Source organism: Thalassophryne amazonica, chromosome 6, assembly GCF_902500255.1.
Source record: "Thalassophryne amazonica chromosome 6, fThaAma1.1, whole genome shotgun sequence".
Classification (NCBI taxonomy): Eukaryota; Metazoa; Chordata; class Actinopteri; order Batrachoidiformes; family Batrachoididae; genus Thalassophryne; species Thalassophryne amazonica.
This window is the reverse complement of record NC_047108.1, coordinates 78,184,703-78,206,064: the sequence shown is the minus strand read 5'-3', so window position 1 is coordinate 78,206,064 and position 21,362 is coordinate 78,184,703. Positions and strand designations below refer to the sequence as shown.

The 21,362-nt window shown below is 41.2% G+C and overlaps 1 protein-coding gene across 1 annotated transcript in view; it reads left to right on the top strand.

The window, feature by feature from the left end:
• Window positions 1–7,766: 7,766 nt before the first annotated feature.
• The window catches only part of LOC117511476 (cytochrome P450 3A30-like), a 53,024-nt gene continuing 39,428 nt past the window's right edge, over window positions 7,767–21,362 (top strand). The window contains exons 1-3 of the mRNA XM_034171496.1: window positions 7,767–7,837; window positions 13,368–13,461; window positions 13,553–13,605. Of these exons, the coding sequence (XP_034027387.1) occupies window positions 7,767–7,837; window positions 13,368–13,461; window positions 13,553–13,605 (218 nt within the window). The remainder of the gene's footprint in view (window positions 7,838–13,367; window positions 13,462–13,552; window positions 13,606–21,362) is intronic.

Here is a 21,362-nt window from a genome sequence, read left to right as displayed (position 1 = left end):
AGAAAGAAACAACAACAACAGAGAAAATCATTTCTGGATGGTGAAATCTGAAAATTGTCAGGATGTCCTAGAGAGCAACTGAATCAAAGTGAATCTATTAAAGATAACACTGAAAAAGTGAATCTATACTGCCTGAGTAGTTGCCATCCAGGACTTAAGGCGGTTCCATGGTGTCATAGATGCAGTGATGTACAGCACCACCGGATGCTCTCAGACTTGATTTGACTTGAATTAGCGTTTGGGCATGAGTGACAAGAAGCGCAGGGCACCTATATATGGTGCATAATGACAATTTCAAATGCAAAGTTAGAACAGTACTCAGTAGAGTGCATATGTCATTCAAAGCATTTCAACCATATTCAAGTACCAGGTTACTCCAGAGAATCCTGTTGGCTACTGCTGGAATTACACTGTGTCAAATCATCAGCAGGTGTGATACAATGGTGATATGTCACATTTTTCCAAGCACCATCGAAGGCAAAGGCTGGCAAGCATTTACTAACTTGACCTAAAAGTCTTGTGAATTGAGAGATGGTTATGGCACCTTGCTCATTGCCAGACTGTTACAATGATCATAAATACTGCATACTCATCTGGTATGTAGTTAGATTTCCTTAACGGCCCAGGCTTCAGTTTTCTTCACCTGCCAAATAAAATTTTGTTGAAATGATTGTTGTGCACACAGAGAAATAAGGGTATTATTTCTGTACCTAAGGTCCAGCTGGAGCAGGAAAGCATTCACACTATTCTGTTCCATTCCAGTACCAGTGTAGGTCCCCTTCATTGGTGAGGAGCCCAGCAGTGAGACCAGGCAAATGACACAACTGTATAACTTCTGGCTACATCAGACAGATGGTTACAATTGATAGATCTTGACCAAGTACGGGTCTACACTCTGCATAGATTGTTGCCATTTGGCACCAAAGCCAATTCCACTGACTGAGCAACCAGCACATGTTCTTGACGCAGTTTGTCCACATTTCAGCATTTTAGTCCACTTCTCTTTAAATAATCCATGAAATCCATCATTGAAAATTGCGACATATTGTCAAAGGGTTGAAGTATGGGTTGGCATCAATATGACTTAAAGACCATAAGGGAAGACATGCGCTGTACTGAGTGTTCATCTTGTTTATTGACAAATTGACAATCATGCCCAATGTTAACTTGAGTAAATAGAGTCAACTGGGTTCATTCTTGGCCCATGGTCCACAATATACAGGTTTCAGAGAAAAATCTGTAATATGCTTTTGGGTAACCCTCAAAATCCATAGAATAGGTGAAAACATGACATACGTATTTAACTTCATGAATGGTTTAATAATGTGTTGTGGAAAACTGGTATTGTTGCCAGTGGCATGTGTTTCTCTTACAAATCAGGTTGGTTGTCATCTGGTCAGACAGGCGGGTGTCCTTCCCAATGTCACAGACTGTGCAGCTCGGAGCTGACAGGAGGCGCCCAGACTTCATTAGCGGGTCAATTAACATTTCCTAAACAACATCTGGAGGACACATTGGTCACCGTGCTGCCACTCCACTTCTCTCCCCGGAACATCAGTAAAACTGTTCATTATGAATTCGTATTAGTCCGCATTAGAATGATGATCATTGCTGACAATCATGTTACTTGTGGAATTGATTAAAAACTATTAATTTTTTAAAAGTGCAATCCTATTCCGATCAGTTGACTTTACTTGTGGGGTTAATTCAGTTAGAATGTTTCAAACCATTTGTTTCAAAATAGTCAGTAATGCATTGAGGCCCCATTTAGCACTGTTATGAAACAGGATGCACCAAAGGTTTCAAAATGTTCCTGAACAGTGTTTCAAGTTTGCCATCACTAATTTGCAAGTTGGGGTACCATCTTCAGCCAGAAGCTCTATCCACTGTTTAACCCTTTGGGGTCCGAGGGCATTTTTTGGCCAGTTCACTCGCCTGGCATAAATGTTTTATTATTGCTGTTAACAGCTCTCCCTGCATCCCACAATCAAGTTTTATGTCTTTTTTTTTCAGGACAACCTGTACTTTCAAAATATATATGCTATAGTTGTGTTTTATAAGTGTAATATAGGTTTACAATCAGAAATAAAGGAAAATGTAAAACGGGAAATAATTTTCCACACACATTTATTCAAAACACATAGCAAACTATAATAAGCTAGTAACACATCACTCCTAAAAACAGTCTTTGGTGTGTCACGTGAGGTGAATCTGCCCTATGATGGGATTTTGGAAAACCATGTGACGGTGAACTAATTCTGATTGGACACTCACATTGCTAACGTCATCACACAGCTTCTATGAGGAGTACAAAGATGGTGGACGGTGGCTCGAAAGTCCACGGAGTTAACTTTTCAGCAGAAAAAGAGCAAGTTTCTATCTCATATCAATAAAAAGTTATTTATAATTTAGTTAAGCTTGGTCTCAGCCGTCGTATACGACGGCGTCGGCCCCACAGAGTTAATTTTGTTTTATTTTCCCACCCTGGTGTTTATAAACAGTATTTTCCCACACAATACACTGAAAAAGTCTTGGATTTACATGATTTAAATACGTACATTGGTTGCATGTGTCCGATATTTTCTTATGTTTCTCAAGTAAAAACATACAAGTCGGTTTTGGGGTTTTTTTGTTTGTTTGTTTGTTTGTTTTGTTTTGTTTTTTTTCCAGTGCTGTGGTCGTCATGTTTCTACCGCAATGGTTTCTACACACTGTTGCTCATACTCTCACGCGTGACACTAGCTTAGCTTATGGCAAGCTAAAAGTGGATGCTCTCATTTTGGCCGAACAACTATACAGTTTCTGGATATTCTGTTAGTACATGCTGTGGCCAGCATGCTTGATAAATTCCTGCGCAAAAAAGTATTTCCCAGACCTGTGATGACAGTGCGTTTTCATGCTTAACAAAAACATCAGGAGTATATTTGGCATAAGAACTTGTGTATCTCGTGTGGTTTTATGCCTAAATGATCGATCCAGCAACAACCAGAAACTGGGTCAGGCAAAAGTAGTCTAGCGAGCTCTATGTGTGTGCGAGCTATCCCACAATGCCAAAATAGCAGAGATGTCGCTCCAACAAGAGCGGCATGCTGAGCAGGGTGACTGTTGCTAACTTTAAGTTGTTAGCTTGCAGAGTGCAGTGATGAACACATGGTGCATTTTGTATTTTGGAGGCAGATAAACTACATTTGAGTTCAACCACAGCTGTTTTTAAATTTTTAATAATTTATCCAGGGTTTATCCACGAAGCATCCTGCAGGTGGCAGACATGTCTATGAGATATTGGCAAAACAAAATTGCTTTTTCGATGGATCTGGTGCATCAAAGTTCATCAGACACAACAGGGTTGTCATGTGTTTTCTTATGCCACGGTAACACAGCAAAAGACGATAGCTGGATGAAGAATAACAAGTCAAAAATCACTGAGAAAAGGGGGGCAAAAGATCCTGCACTTTTCCCATCACTGAAAAGCCTGAAAAGCGAATCAAGCACGAACTGAAAAACGAAGCAAACATTGACCTCAATGCTTTAAAAAAAATCAAAACGAAACCTTCAAACATGTGACAAAGTTGGAAGAACATCAAACGAAATGCTAACATGAAAATTAAGCAAACGATAAGAAACCATGAAAAACGAAAGCAAAACGAAATATGGACAAATTGAGGCTGCCGTCGGTATTTGTTCAAATTTTTCAACAGCTTAAAAATTCCGACAAAGCGCCAGCTGCAGGAACGAAGCCAAATGAAGGTTAAAGAAAGTCCAGATTTCTTGTTTCGTTTGGGCTTTGTTGTCCTTCATTAGTGCCGTGTGACCCGAGCTTTAATTTAATAACTTAAAAGATAATGCACAAACTAGGTGAGACAGACTCACCCACTCATCTACATGTCGCTAATCAAGCTTGATATTCTCTTGCCAGTGCAGAGAATGCCTTTGCACTACTCTCTATTCCCCTCCTTTTTAAAATTCAAAGCGACTCATCACCAGCTTTACCTTGGTATCAGACACTGTCTCCGACAGTCTGCCCCTGTGTTCCTCTGTGGCCTTCTAAACCGCTTTGAAACTCATCCTTCCTAGATTAATGTGAAGCAGACAGAGGCCAGCGGCACAGCTACTGTTGAAGGCTGCACGGCGAGACACATTAGCAAAACGGCGGGCACACGTGTCGCTTTGACATTGATGCATTCACATGGTATCACAGAAATCCAAGAGAAGAAATGAGAAAAATAGCTCCATTTATTCTCATAGGACCCCGCCACAGCCAAAGACACTGTCACAGCCTCCTCGCATCACAACACAATGTATTTTCTCGACAGACGCCACTGACAGGCATGATGAAATTTTAATTATTTATTTTTATAATCAAGAAATTGAAAATCTATCAAAAGCAGAAGGAATGAAGAGTGAGTGTGCAGGCGTCAGAAGCTTTTTAGTTTGGAGAGACATATAAACAATGACAATATGAAAAAATGCTAAGTAGGAAACGAGTGTTTAGTCTAGACTTTGTGAGAAGGAACAGAATAAACCTTGCCTAAGGCAGGCCTCCTTATTGACGAAGGCTGGAAAAGCAGATTTTATGAATGCATTAAAGAATGTCAGCAAACACCCGGCCCACTCAGAGAACTTATCAAGCTACACCTGACGGTCCGCATGTTCTTTGGAGCTTTAAAGTTTAGCTTCTTGCCCACATCTCCCATGTGACTGTGACCACGGGCTGATTACACGGCAGTGCAATTAATACAGCGTGAGAGGATATTGAATTAATGAGGTGTTTTACATAAAACATCAGTTTATAAATTTTTCACTCAAGATGTTGCAGGTGCGCACACCCATGAGCCCCCTCAGGTATACACCTGTACACCGCCGTGCAGTGGACGATTCCTCACTAATGTGCCAATCGCCGAAAGGCCACTGGTGCTCTCCTGTGGTTCCTTCTTTTCTGGAGACAAGACAACACCAGCTTTCCCACAGTAACTTCATAGTGCTACTCACCAATGGAAGGCAGCTGCAGAATTACTCCCAGTGTGCCAAAACAAGAATTCTACTTTTTTGGTGTTGAGCTTTGCGAGATGCTTTATGTCTTATGGGAAGATGATGGTCTCATGGTTAAGCAATGGGCTTGAGACCAGAGGATCCTCGGTTCAAACCCCTGTCTGGCTGGAAAATCACAAAGGGCCCTTGGGCAAGGTCCTTGGTCCACAAGTTGCTCCCGGTGTGTATCGACTGAGTTGCATGGCAGCACCCTGACATTGGTGTGTGTGTGTGTGTGTGTGTGTGTGTGTGTGTGTGTGTGTGTGTGTGTGTGTGTGTGTGTGTGTGTGTGTGTGTGTGTGTGTGTGTGTGTGTGTGTGTGTGTGTGAGAGAGAGAGAGAAAAAATGGGAGGCATTAATGTAAAGCATTTTGAGCTTCTGATATAGATGAGAAAAGTGGTATATAAATGCAGTCCATTTTGCCATGGCAGCTAAAATGCTAATCCCGCCGCTAACCCACAAAAAAGATTATCCATGGGCCGGAGGACCAACTACAGTCCCCATGTGCAGATTAATGCTGTGCCCAGGATGCACCCACATAAAGTATACAACATATACTTATATATATTTGCATATATGCAACATATCAATAAATATACACAAATGTAAGAAAATATATTGTCGTGCTTTACCTTCCGGTGCGTCGGAGGTGCATGGGTACAGTGAATCAAACGACAAAGGATCTTCTTCTGCAAACTTTACTTGGCTCTGGCAACAGGTTAGTGTACAATCACAGCTGATGATCGCCTGGATAATACCTGTGTTGTTTTGGCCTCTAGCTCTGGCACAAACCGCGTTTTAGCAGTGTCCATGCAGTGAGCCATGAGCGCCATACAACGAAGAGAAGTGAATAACAAATCTCACAATGGTAAAACGTTACTTAGATAGTGATGCTGCATTCACTGACCCAACCTCGGCTTGGAAAGATTAAAACAAAATAGAACAGCATGCTTGTAGGCTTATTAACAGCTTAACTGCCTTACAATATAAAATAAAAAGAGAAACAAACACAATTGATTTATAAGTACAGTACCTCATCTGCCTTTTGACAGGGCTTATTGTTTTGTTCTGCTGGGTGTCTATGCCAACCTCCTCATCACTGTGAACACTAGTGGGACAGTTGATGTCCCACTAGTTTAGATGTCGACCACCATGCCTCCATGTAGCAGGTGGCATAGTGATGGTGACATAGGGTGAGAGGCAGGGCACACCCTGGGCAGGACTCCAGTCTATTTTGGGGCCCGCAAAGTACATGCCTCTGTCAAAGTCCCACAGAACTCTGTTGATGTCTTCCTTTTGTTGTTGTATCTAACATTCTTGGATAATGCTGACCTGTGATCCTGAACTTTGATCCTGATTACTCATCTTTGATAATTAATCTTTGATCCTAATGAGTCTTTTTAAAATCCTGATCTCTTAACTTTGAACCTTGCCACAGAGTTTACATTTTTGTTGACATCTGTCTGTGATCAAGATCAAAGTGCATAATCAGTACTTCAGGCTTTTGCCTCTTGATTCTGGTTCATTCTATTTGGATAATCTCTGATCCCGCTTCCTTTAGTCCTGATTGCAGGGTTAAAGCAATCAAGACATATATTCAGCAGGATCAGAGTCGGATCAAAAAGGTACAGCAACTTAGTACTGTCAGCCAGTTACTATCATATTACCCAGTCACAGTGACTCTTACTTTAAGTACCTTTGAATTTCTTCAAGATTGATGTAAATGAGGTCCAATAAATATTCATTGATTTGGAAATGCTCACCTGATTTTCTAAAGAAAGCTGGTGAAAAAGTGATTATTTAATTGTAATGATTCGTGATCACAAGTGCACCTATATGAATGCACACTATTGTTTTGGCTGAGATTTTCATGTAATTCATTCACTGTTCATTTAAATACCACAATTTACAAATTTCAACATAAAAACAATTGACTAATTTGATGTAATTTTAAAAAATGTATAATATTTCAAGGGCACAAACTTTCACAGCACACTCTAACAACATTATGCTGGTCAACACAGTTTTTCTTGCATGGAGTTTTTCAACGGATTTTGAGTAATTTGGTGGGGGTGGGCTGAATCCAAATCTGGTGTTAGTTTTTGCCAATCACATTTTTGAGATATGAAAACAATTTTTTTTTTAATTGCTATTTTTGTACACAATACAAATGCTAATGCTGTTACAGTCCAACATCTGTTTAAAAATGACATTTCTTAACCTTACTACTTTGTTTGGAAACAGCCATTTTATAACTTTTATAACTTTGCAGCTACTCGTATCAAGCATTGAAGCTGCAGTCTCGCACACCTCTTCGTCACCATAAATTATATTACAGCTTTTGTTCACATTTTGTGAACCTGGTTCACGAATGCTTTTGAAGCTATGCTTGTGAAGCTGCTTTTGTGCAGATTAGTGGCGACAAACTCGTGAGTGAATGAGAAACGTTTGCGAAATCCATCAATACGTAACAACATAATACAATAGAGGAAATCTGAGCTCAGATTTGGATTCAGCACCCCAAAATTACCCTAAATCAGTTCTCAAAGTCCAGGCAAGAATTTTTTTTTTCCTTTGTTTTTGACCAGTGTCATCCAGGGCTAAAGCCTCCTGTGTCTGTGGCCCTGGTGTTTGTGTTGTTACATAATAGGGTTGTGAAACCTCTCTGTCCACACACGTTCACTCAAACTAGTTTGGTGTGATCGATCGACAAACACAGTTGTTCAGCAGGTGAAATCATGAATGTTTGGCCAGATTTTTCCATCGAGACCTGGGCTTTAATAGTAGTTGCCTTTACTTTCATCACAATGTAAGCACATAAAGTAATGTTTATTTTTGTTACCCAATGACTCTTATTTAGCTTATAAAAGTGATACAGACAACATTTGTAAACCAGTACGTCTGTGTTGTCCTCGTATTTTTAATGAGGGGGAAAGGTTTGTGTGCTGTGGAAACATTATCTGTTCTGTAGTGAAACCACACCTCAAATCTGATGATAAGATACAAGATAAACAAGTTGTACTTATGTAACTTTAACTGAAACTTTAACTTTTAACACTACAGAAGCGATTATACTGGTTTGTTTGCAGATTTATCGTAGTACATTATGTCAAACTACAAATGATCACTGTGCTTTTTCACATTGTGAATATTTTACATCATTTTCTCACTTTATTTGCACTAAATACTGTGAGCGTCAGCGGTGGATTATGTGTTTGCTGTTTAGTTCTGTGTTCCAAACTATTACTACTATTGTCAATCTCTATATTTTATTGGGGAAGTTTCATATCCATGAATGTAAATTGCATAACTCAGCTCCATTATTCAAGTTGTTCCTGATTGAGGTTGATTATTATTTTAAGTCTCTTAAGTTCATTACAAATCAAAAAAGTATATTAATGATCATCCATGACGAGGTACAGGTATGGTCGGACATTCGGGGCCCTGATGCGTGCGCACATAGCAACTCGCATAGAAACCAGCAAGCTGCTGAAAACAAACCGCTGTCGTGCTCATTTCCTACTTGACATCCATGGCGCTTGCATCGTTCTGCCACATTTTTTTTCTACTTAATATACACCAGTTTTCACAAAGAATGCCACAATCATTTGTTGCAGTTGGCTGTACCAACCACGATAAATTAAAAGATCGAAAAGTGCATTTTTTTTTGAGCTCCCAAAGCGCCAGAAAAATACAGACAGAAGCAGTGTTGCCAGATGTACGATAATTATCGTATTTGTACAATAGTTTTGCCCTCTGTACGATGTACGATCAATAATGGGAAAAAATCCAAAATGTACGATAATTTCATTTGGTTGCCCAAACACGCATCTCTCTGACACCCAAGAATCATTTCGCAGGCGTTGCACTCAGCTGGCATCAAAGACACACCACACACAGGACTGCTGCTAGCTTTGGCCGGCCCGGGGACAAAGTCATTTATAAGCCCACCCCCTCTCCATACAAAGTAACGAGTTCCCAATTCTCGGCCCTGCCCCTCCCTCCCTGGGCCCGAGACAACTGACCTGTAATATAGACTGTTTTGGCTGCACATGCGCACAACGTAGCTTAGCCCACCCCCGTCACCATTGGAAATTAAAAAAAACAAACGCTAAAATAGCTACGTTGTATGCGTTTTGTTTGTGTATGATAATTTCTCCCAAAATACAATAATTTTGAGGTTTTGGTACGATAGTTGCATATTTCCAATCTGGTAACACTGGACAGAAGGGATAACTGGCTGGCTGCTATCAGCCGAGTAAACAAGGATGGTCATGGAAATAACACCGCCAGATTGCAAATTGGCATCGTTTATGGTCAAAACTATGACGGTATCTGATTGTCTTCGAACCTTCCAACTTTCGTTTTTGATTAATGAAAACATTCTTGGCAAATGCTTTCGCTTTCGTCCGTCTTGCGCTAGCCCAAGAATTTCACCTTTAACGGCACAATATGAATGCCCCCGGCCGGCCGTCTTAATCATGGCCCCAATTCAGAGAAGAAAACCCACAAAATAGAACCGGAGTCCTACTCCCTTATTCCAAGCTGGTGTATCCAGGCGTTCAGGCCTGCTATGAACACAAAGTAAATGCTTCGGACCCCGCAGGACACTCAGCTAAGAGCATCAAGGAGGTGCCAAGAGGCAGGGGCTGGGACAGACAGCAGCTCGCCTCGTGGGGAGCCGTCAGCTTGATCCCGAGATCCAAATACGAGCTTTTTAACTGCAGCAACTTTTGCACACCTATCCAGGCTCTCCACATAGTCATACGCCATTTGGGCGCGCCGCTGTGGGCCGTCTCTTCTGCAAAGGGGACAGGACAGGACGACTGCACCGTATTGAAGGGAGGGAGGGTGGATGGGGTCATGTATTGCGAGATTTTGGCAAACAACCTCCTTCCCTCAGTAACAGCATTGAAGATGGGTCATGGCTGGGTCTTCCAGCATGACAATGACCCCAAATACACAGCCAGGGCAACTAAGGAGGGGCTCCGTAAGAAGTATTTTAGGGTCTTAGAGTGGCCTGGCCAGTCTCCAGACTGGAACTCAATAGATCTTTGGAGGGAGCTGAAAACTCCAAACTTGAAAAGATCTGGAGAAGATCTGTATGGAGGAGTGGACCAAAGTCCCTGCTGCAGTGTGTGAAAACAGTGAAAAACTACAGGAAATGTTTGACCTCTGTAATTGCAAACAAAGGCTCCTGTACCAAATATTAACATTGATTTTCACAGGTGTTCCAATACTTATTTGCAGCAAGAACATACAAATAAATACTGCGATTTTACAAGTTCTCCCACTTAGAAATCATGGAGGGGTCTGAAATTTTTATCTTAGGTGCATGTCCACTGTGAGAGACATAACCCCCCCCCCCCCCAAAAAAAAGAAAAATCCGGAAATCACAATGTATGATTTTTTTAAATAATTTATTTGTATGTTACTGCTGCAAATAAGTATTTGAACACCTGCCAATCAGCAGAAATTCTGGCCCTCAAAGACCTGTTAGTCCGCCTCTAAAAAGTCCACCTCCACTTATTATTCCAAATTAGAAGCACCTATTTAAGGTTGTTAGCTGCATAAAGACACCTGTCCACCCCACACAATCAGTAAGACTCCAACTACTAACATTGCTAAGACCAAAGAGCTGTCCAAAGACACCAGAGACAAAATTGTAGACCTCCACAAGGCTGGAAAGGGCTACGGGGCAACTGCCAAGCAGTTTGGTGAGAAAAGATCAACAGTTGGAGCAATTATTAGAAAATGGAATAAGCTAAACATGACTGTCAGTCTCCCTCGGATTGACGCTCCATGCAAGATCCCACCTCGTGGTGTATCAATGATCCTAAGAAAGGTGAGGAATCAGCCCAGAACTGCACGGGAGGAGCTGGTCAATAACCTGAAGAGAACTGGCACCACTGTTTCTAAGGTTACTGAGGGTAATACACTAAGACGTCATGGGTTAAAATCATGCATGGCACGGAAGGTTCCCCTGCTTAAATCAACACACGTCCAGACCCGTCTTAAGTTTGCCAATAACCATTTGGATGATCCAGAGGAGTCATGGGAGAAAGTTATGTGGTCAGATGACACCAAAATATAATTTTTTGGTCTTAATTCTACTCGCTGTGTTTGGAGGAAGAAGAATGCTGAGTACCATCCCAAAAACACCGTCCCTACTGTGAAGCATGGGGGTGGAACCATCATGCTTTGGGGGTGTTTTTCTGCACATGGGACAGGACGACTGCACTGTATTAAGGAGAGGATGACAGGGGCCATGTATTAACAACCTCCTTCCCTCAGTTAGAGCATTGAAGATGGGTCATGGATGGGTCTTCCAACATGACAATGACCCGAAGCACACAGCCAGGATAACCAAGGAGTGGGTCTGTAAGAAGCATATCAAGGTTCTGGAGTGGCCTAGCCAGTCTCCAGACCTAAACCCAATATAAAATCTTTGGAGGGAGCTCAAAGTCCGTGTTTCTCAGCGAAGTTCTCTAGAGAAGATCTGTGTGGAGGAATGGTCCAAAATCCCTGCTGCAGTGTGTGCAAACCTGGTGAAAAACTACAGGAAACATTTGACCTCTGTAATTGCAAACAAAGGCTACTGTACCAAATATTAACATTGATTTTCACAGGTGTTCAAATACTTATTTGCAGCAGTAACATACAAATAAATTTTAAAAAATCATATGAGGTCTGTCAATAAAGTATAGGTCCTTTTTATTTTTTTCAAAAACTATATGGATTTCATTCATATGTTTTTACGTCAGACATGCTTGAACCCTCGTGCGCATGCGTGAGTTTTTCCACACCTGTCGGTGACGTCATTCGCCTGTGAGCACTCCTTGTGGGAGGAGTCGTCCAGCCCCTCGTCGGAATTCCTTTGTCTGAGAAGTTGCTGAGAGACTGGCGCTTTGTTTGATCAAAATTTTTTCTAAACCTGTGAGACACATCGAAGTGGACACGGTTCGAAAAATTAAGCTGGTTTTCGGTGAAAATTTTAACGGCTGATGAGAGATTTTGAGGTGATACTGTCGCTTTAAGGACTTCCCACGGAGCGAGACATAGCGCAGCACTGCCAGGTGCCGTCATCAGCCTGTTTCAAGCTGAAAACCTCCACATTTCAGGCTCTATTGATCCAGGACATCGTGAGAGAACAGAGACGTTTCAGAAGAAGTCGGTTTCAGCATTTTATCCGGATATTCCACTGTTAAAGGAGATTTTTTTAATGAAAGACGTGCAGGCGGATTGCAGCGTCGGCTCGCAGCCGCCGCGACGCTCCGCCACAGGAAAAACACCTCCATTGGAAGCCTTAAGGACAAGTTGGAACATGTCCAGCTGTTAAACAATTTCTCATATACTCACTCCACTGAAAGCCATCAAAAGCCGCCTGGATTTTACAAATGGTTATCAACATGGAGGTGTTTTTCCTGTGCCGCCGCACCGCGCCGGCTGCGTCCCGATGCGCGGACCTGTCCGCACGTCTTTCATTAAAATAATCTCCTTTAACAGTGGAAAATACGGATAAAATGCTGAAACCGACTTCTTCTGAAATGTCTCTGTTCTCTCACGACGTCCTGGATCAATAGAGCCTCAAATGTAGAGGTTTTCAGCTTGAAACAGGCTGATGACGGCGCCTGGCAGTGCTGCGCTACGTCTCGCTCCGTGGGAAGTCCTTAAAGCGACAGTATCACCTCAAAATCTCTCATCAGCCGTTAAAATTTTCACCGAAAACCAGCTTAATTTTTCGAACCGTGTCCACTTCGATGTGTCTCACAGGTTTAGAAAAAATTTTGATCAAACAAAGCGCCAGTCTCTCAGCAACTTCTCAGACAAAGGAATTCCGACGAGGGGCTGGACGACTCCTCCCACAAGGAGTGCTCACAGACGAATAACGGCACCTAGTGGCGTGGAAAAACTCACACATGCGCACAAGGGTTCAAGCATGTCTGATGTAAAAACATATGAATGAAATCCATATAGTTTTTGAAAAAAATAAAAAGGACCTATACTTTATGGACAGCCCTCGTAAATTGTGATTTCCGGATTTTTTTTTTTTTTTTTTTTTTTTTTTTTTTTGGATTATGTCTCTCACAGTGGACATGCACCTAAGATGAAAATTTCAGACCCCTCCATGATTTCTAAGTGGGAGAACTTGCAAAATTGCAGGGTGTTCAAATACTTATTTTCCTCACTGTGTGTGTGTATATATATATATATATATATATATATATCATATATAATCCTCGTGACAAACAAGCCAGCAGACACGGGTGAAAACATCACCTCATTGGTAGAGATGGATATGACAGTCTGGAAATTCTAACCCTGCTCTTCATCTGCAGATATGGATATCCTCCTTATGGATTTTTCAAGAAATTAGGTATCCATGGACCAACACCTTTGCCCTTCGTTGGGACATTTTTGGGATACTTACAGGTGAGACACAACAAATGAGTATCAAACATACTGTAGATCTGATAAAGAAACACATTAGGATTTGTGTCTCCGTTTTCATTTAATTCCTTAGGACATCCACAACTATGACAAAAAATGCTATCAGATGTATGGAAAGGTGTGGGGGTAAGTGTGTCTGCAAATATTTGTTAATATTAAACTAGAGTTGTCATCCTGTAAAGTTGTCATGAGGTGCTGAATGAATGTGTTCACTTATTGTGGCATATGCCATAGAAAATCTTTGTTAGCAATCAAGCCTCTCAGCTCTTTGGCCATTGGTGTCACATGAGAGAATTCCAATTTTTGACAAATTGCTAAAAAGGAAATATATGGGTACCAACACAGCATAGTCCTTAGCGCTACAAGCAGGGTTGGGAGGGTTACTTTAAAAATGTATTCCAATACAGTTACTAGTTACCTGTTGAAAAATGTAATCAGTAACGTAATCCAAGTACCATAATATTAAAGTAATGTAATTTGATTACTTTCAATTACTTCTGGATTACTCCAATATCAAATATGCTAATACAGACAAAAGAAACTACGAGGTCTGTTAGAAAAGTAACGGACCTTTTATTTTTTTCAAAAACTATATGGATTTGATTCATATGTTTTTACGTCAGCCAAGCTTGAACCTTCGTGCGCATGCGTGAGTTTTTTCACGGCTGTCGGTTGCATCATTCGCCTGTGGGCAGGCTTTGAGTGAGCACTGCTCCACCCCTCTCATCGTCGTTTCATTGCGAGGAAATGGCGGAATGATTTGGGCTTTTTTTCCATCAGAATTTTTTCAGAAACTGTTAGAGACAGGCAGCTGGAAACCATTCGAAAAATTTATCTGGCTTTCGGTGAAAATTTTACGGGCTTCACAGAGAATAAGGAGTGTTACTACAGCTTTAAGGACGGCCCACAATGGCGCACGGCGCGCCGCGCTCCGAGCCGCCATCGAGAGCCAGAAACCACCACATCATTTCTAAACGGATGGCTGTGTGGAGCCGGGACCGTCGTGTGCAATTTCTCTGGTTATCACAAGAGCTGGACATCAGCCATTTTCTGGCAGATTTCACTTTTAACAAGAGATTTTGTCATGGAAAGCCGTGCGGAGGCTTTGCGCGTCACGACCGATTCGTGATGAAGCGAGACAAAGGAACACCTCCATTTCGGAGTGCCAGAGGACAAGCCCAGCTCTCCACAATTTCTCTTATACTCACTCGACTGGTAAGCACTGAAAGACAAGATAGGCATGTCCCAACTTGTCCTCTGTATGCTCTGTATGTATACTTGTCCTCTGAATATGCCGGAAAGCTGCGCATTTTGGCAAAGCCACAAACGGAGGAACAAGGGAGACAATATTTCCTTCCATAAGTAAGTGGTTTTGGTTCTTCTTGTCACTTTGTCCGTGATATTTGGATGATAAACAGCTGTATGTCTCCTGCTGTACCTGTGTCGCCCGATGCCACGGACCATTAACTCTTCACTTATGTCTAGTTGATATTTTCCACTGCTAGACCAATGTCTAGTTAAAATACTTGTCGTTAGTGATTAAAATTGTTCGACAAGACTGGGGATTTCTTTTTAATTTGCACCTTAAAATAAAGAGATTATAATGACCCGTGCACTGTGCCGCTCACAGTCACACCCACACATAGAGATGTGTACCCACACCACTGACTTCATGAATGAAACTCGGTCAATAAAGGATAATTGTGTAAAAATACAATATATATATATATATATATAAATGTATTGTAATGGTTTTAGGAGCCGCGCTGCATTGAACACAGCAGCTGCTGCAGCAGGACGCCTCAGCAGCTGGAACAGCGCAGATCCGTGTAACTTTCAACACTGATATTTGGTAATGTGTGTGTGTCCGAGTAAGTTTAATACTTTTCTGACATAATTTAATGTAATTTAATTTTACTGGCTCAATATCCAGGTCAAAATGGCATTTTTTAACACGTATTTTGCGAGTATTTTTCTGAGTGTGTCCAGTCGCGGATCTCCATTGAAAATGCATTAACATCCAGGTACTTCATCAATATTTTGCTCGGTTAGGAGATGTCATGTCGCTGTTCATGAAGGGACATTTTCGTTTCAAAGAAAAAATATATATACAGATAATATCATAAAATGCATTAAAATTATAATCCTCAAACTAATCCCCATTTTTACTAAATATACCTGTAATCTGAATATGTCGTTTTTTTCTGTAACTGTAGTGGAATACATTTGCCTTATTTTGTATCCTAATTACGTAACAACGTTACATGTATTCTGTTACTTCCCAAGCCTGGCTACAAGTGAATTCAAACCTGGTTCTTCTGCAGCCTAAAATTGCATTTTGTTGTTATTTCAGATTTTTTGCATTTTATGATTACTTACAACATCTTGGATATATCATCGTAAGCATGACTATCAGCAATACCTCTTTGCACCTTATGTTGATTTTTGCAAGGTGTTTGATTCATTGAGCTGCACTCTGGGACATCTTGAGAATTCGCATGATATCCAAGATGTCGTAGCCAGCCTATACACAGGTACTGACAGGACTATGCAAGGAAGGGGCTGAATCTATGAATTTTGCCCAGAAAAAAACTGGTGTATATTCTACACTGCCTGAGGCTTGCATGGACTGGGTGTTGATTATGGTTGCAGAAACCAGTGGCTTCGGTGCCTTTGTTGGTGGATGATGTTGTGATCAATGGACAGCCCGATTGCAGCACGCGTTCACACCGGGCGCGACGCGAGCGACTACAGCCACAGGTTGCCATGTAATCCCTATGTAAGGACGCGTTTTGGTGCCAAACCGCGCAGCGCGACGCGATGGACTCGAGTGAAGCGATGCAAGTGAAGCGATTTTGAGCGTTTTGCGCGTTTGTGGTGCGATATTGCGTCGCGTCACGTCACGTCGCGTTGCCCTCCTCCCCAAGTTCAAAAATCTGAACTTTTTTGTCTCGTCGCGCCGCGATGACCAATCAGGGACTGAATATGGAGTGACGTGGAGATGTCTGGAGTTTTACTGAAGATGTGAACATGTCCTGTATCTGGTAGCAGCCTGTGAGCAGGACTTATGTCTCTTTTGTCCTTTATTCCACAATCATGACAGAGTTTTTGGAGCGAACAGCAGCACCACAGCAGCGGGGAGCGGAGTTTCTTTTTCTTTTACGTGCACGCGCGCGAATCGTCCTGGAGATTATTTTACTTATTAACTACACAGCTGTGTAATAAAGCAAATGGTGACTGGTTTCTAAACACAATTATGACAGTTTTTGGAGCGAGCAGCAGCCCTACTTGCAGCAGCGGGAGCGGAGCTTTTTCCTTTTCTTTTTTCTTTTACGTGCGCGCGCGAATCGTCCTGGAGATTATTTTACTTATTAACTACACAGCTGTGTAATAAAGCAAATGGTGACTGGTTTCTAAACACAATTATGACTGAGTTTTTTGGGGGAAGAGCCAGCTGCAGCAAGCAATGGAGTTTCTTTCTCTTTTTTTTTTATTATTTACATGTGCGCGCGCAAACGAGACAGTTGATCCTCAAACTGGGTCCCGCAGAGGTGGAACGACCGCTGAAAGCGGCCGTCACCCAGACAGCTCCTGGAGCAAATAATGATACTCTCTGTATTGGGAGCTTTCCACAGCAACTCGCTCCGTGTGATCAAGGTCCGTCATGTTAGCTTGACTGACAACCGGAGCCGGCGAGCGGAATGGAAGCTCCTCCTATTTGATGACGCACCGGGGCGAATTTTCGCAGCGAAAGTCCACCCAAGCAGAGTGACACACCGGGCGAAGGAGGCGCGTCAGTCGCCTGGCGACCCACGCGAATTTGTAGCATCTGATCGCGCCCGGTGTGAACGCGGCATTATTAAGGGTGATTCTTACTACGGGCACTTATTATGTCCTTTGATCATATTGTATGAAAAACAGAAAAAAGGGGAACTTTCACACTTTTATAGTTATCTTTACAATGAAAGTGTGTTAATAACTTTGTTCTAGTAGTCTATGACTTTTTCACCTTTTTTCAGCATCATTATATGCAAATATTGCCGTTTTGTGCTTGTCCCACACCCAGACTTTTGATCCTCAATAATAAAAATGAATGGTAAAGAAACGTTTTTTCTAATGTTTTAAAATATCTCTGAATAAAATATCAGTAAAATAATCAAAACATAATTGGGGTATTCAATGTCATACAACTGTTGTGATTTTTTTAAACAAAATGTAGTTGTCCCATACTATTGCCGTAATTTCCACCACAACACTGTAATGTCCCTTTAAACAGTTTGTATGAATGATTGTTTGGGTAGTTTCTATGGAGATAAAGAGTGACAGCAGAGCACATGTATATAGTGCGAAATCACAACAAACAGTTGCCCCAAGGCGCTTTATATTGTAAGGCAATGGTGTGGTGGAAATTACATTTACAAGGCCAATAGTGCCCGTAGTTAAAGAATCACCCTTAAACGGTGCCTGAGGAGTTGGGTTGCCTTGTCCTGGATCTGAGATTTCAATGAGTTCCTGTACTCTGCAAACAGAAAAAGTCTTATCTGTGATAAACTAACTTACAAGAACTATTGTCTCTGAATCATGCAGGATTGACATAAATGGCATATTAGAAAAAACTCTTACTTGCCATATTTCTTCAGATGTCGTTGAGACACTGACATGCCAACAATTGTAAGGGCCCCTTCACACATAGTGCGAATTTGGTCAATTTGCACATAAAGTCCGCAAGAAGCAGGAATCGTGTGCAAAACGTGTAAAATCGTACCTGCCTAAACACCTCGTACACCTGTTGCTACATCTATTTGCACACACCAGTGGCTGAAAGATGGAGTGTGCGCTGTGTGGGCCCATCGATCCTTCTCGCAGAAGGTGTCGGCCAATTTCCAGGTGATACGCACAAACTTCTAACACTGCTCGGATGGCACTATAGAAAATGTGTGGCCATTCGCACTATTAACACAACAACAGTCAGCAGACAATCACTGTCGTGCTGTCAGTGAAATTTGTCTAAGTGCCCCACGAGTGTGGCTTTGGTGTGTGCTCTAAACTGACAGGAGGTGAAATTTGTCTAAGTGCCCCACGAGTGTGGCTTTGGTGTGTGCTCTAAACTGACAGGAGGTGTGATCACCGACAGAAGCTGCTGTGGAGATCTGTCATTCTAGACATCCCAGCTGGACAACACGTACTGTGTTTGGACGGACATGGACTAACAACTGCCCACTGTGATGCACGTGTGTCTGCTTGCTGTCATCGCGTGGACATAAAAAGTGGTAATGTTTCTGACTGGCAATCAGCGCTTTTGCAAGGCACAGGTTCGAGTCCCATGGGTTGCATGTAATTTTTATTTTCAGCAGCTGCTGTGTTCCCACGTGCACAAAACCGTCACAACACGTATTTTTTATTTTTTATATTTTTTTTCTTCACAGCAGCTGCGTGATGTGTAACCACGTCGTGGAGCTGCTGGCAGTGTGTTCCTGCGTGCACGAACCATTGCAGCGGCATCATGCATGCCTGGCCGTTGGTGCAATGTTTTGTGGTTTGATCATATGAGCTGTTTCACCGTGAGTTCTACTTTATTCACACTATGTGTGAAGGGGCCCTAAAGTAGGTTTCTAGTGTTTTTCATTACAGTGATGTTTCTGAGAGTGCAAACTGTGGTTTTTCCGCATTGATTTCCTCAAAAGATGCACTGATAAATCTGCTGTGTGCCCTTTTGACACATACATCAGAACTGGACATATAAGGATGTACCTATCTGATCTAATCTGACTGGAATTAGTCTGTTAAAATTGGTCAGTACGATATAAATTAAAATGGCATGCTTTGTCTTGCATTGTTTGTGAGTTATCAGTGGAGCTGACACATTGCAGTGACTGAGCACGAACAATGCCACTGAGTTCAGCACAGAGCACAGTGCATGTTTTAAAAGTGCATTAACACACTGCTGTGAGTTAAATATGTAGCAAGTCTTTTATTCACATGGATCAATAATTTCCTCTCGTTTCATTTGCAAGATGGAGTGAGCAGCCAGTCTGCTGCTGAGATCAACAGAGCACTTTTCATGTTTTGAGAATACTTTAATGCACTCTTTCACTTTAAATATGCAATAAGTCTGTTTTATATACACAGTGTGCATCAATCTAGATGTTTCAGGGTAGGCAGCTGTTAGTCATAAAAATAGCAGGTGCACCTGCTTTCTCTTTCAGATCCTCTTTTGAAGCCATTTTAAAGACATTTTTTGGACATTATAGTAATAATATAATTCAGAATTAGAATAATTTATTTTTCAAAGTAGTAGAATGCTGGGCATAGTAGATATTGTAGGTAATTTACAATATGTAACATTTAAAAATAATGTAATGCAGTTTGAGCCATGTTGACTTTGAAACCAAATTTGGTTTAGGCTGAACATCAAAAAATTAAAACATTGGGTAGACATATATTTGATTTTCTATTTGTTCTTTTTAAGATGGTAATGGTGCAGTACATGCATGTACCTAAAAACAGTGTTAGGATTTAGCAAAGTCTGACTGAACCCAAAATGCAGGGTAGCCACAAAAAAGAGGAATTGGGTGCAAACCACAATGATTTATTTAACAGAAGTTGAAAAACAGTCCAGAAATCCTAGAGTAGGTGAGGAAGAGGAAAAACTCGGGAGTTGAAAATCTTGGCAGTAAGAACTAAAGTAACTAACAGCAAGGACCCAGCAAACAAACAAAGCAAAACACAGACTTAAATACACAGAGGAACTAATGAACAAATGTCTGACAGGAGTGGGACATTACTAACAGCTGGGGAGTGGCACAGGAAGAAAGTTAATTCAAACAAGAACAGTCAGATACCAAAATAAAACAGAAAGACAAGCTACAGATGAAAAAGAAATACAACTATGATAAAAAATAAATAAATAAATAAACAGCAGTGAAACACAATAAAATAAGATTGCAACGACTCAACAGCAGATAGAAAAATAATCAAAGACCAGAGAGGGTGAAACAATCAGACATGACGGCTCACAGACACTTGAACACAGACAACACCAGGAACCATCACCGGGGGAGTCAGAGGGCAAGGATCAACGCAGACAAACCCCCAGATGTAAAACCAAAGACAAACACAAGGTGGAGGCAGAGGACACACAGACAGACAGTCAACCAACACCAGGATGAATTCAAATACAAGAAAAGACAAATGACTGAACATGCACCCAGAAAGGCACACACTGTGAGACATACGCACTAGGGTTATGACTACAAAACTTTTTTCAAAACTTTCATTTTCCTGATGTTGCATTTGATGAACTTTTAACCATAGATCACTTTTTTGAAGTTTATTTCATTGGATCATGTAAAAAACCTCCCGCACCTAGCACCACATTACTTTTAAAAATACATGAGTTTACACAATACTATTTAAAAATAACGTAACAAGAAAAGAATTAACAAGTATCAAGAAATAACAAGAAAATATATACAAATAAATTTGCTAAAATCTATTAATAAACAATAATTAAAAGAAATAAAAAAAATAAAGGTAAACTAGATAAAATTGATAACAGATAAAATAAAATCTATAAATAATGTGATGTGCTGATCTATTGCAGTGTTTTGCTTTTGTATTTCATAGCATTTACACCAGTGTATAGTTGTTCACATCACATCATTCATACAGTTTTGCTTTCTTTGCAGTATTGCTTTGGAAGATCTGCTGCTGAGTTCTTCTTTTTGGAAATATGTGCTTGCAAAGTAAAATGTCAGCAGTGGAAGTAGCTGGGGAAAAATGGGCACAAATTTTAAAATCAAGCACAAAGTGCCGTCCTTGTATACCAGAGCTAAAACAGGATATGAGTGAACCATTATGTAAAATGCCTTCCAACAGAGATA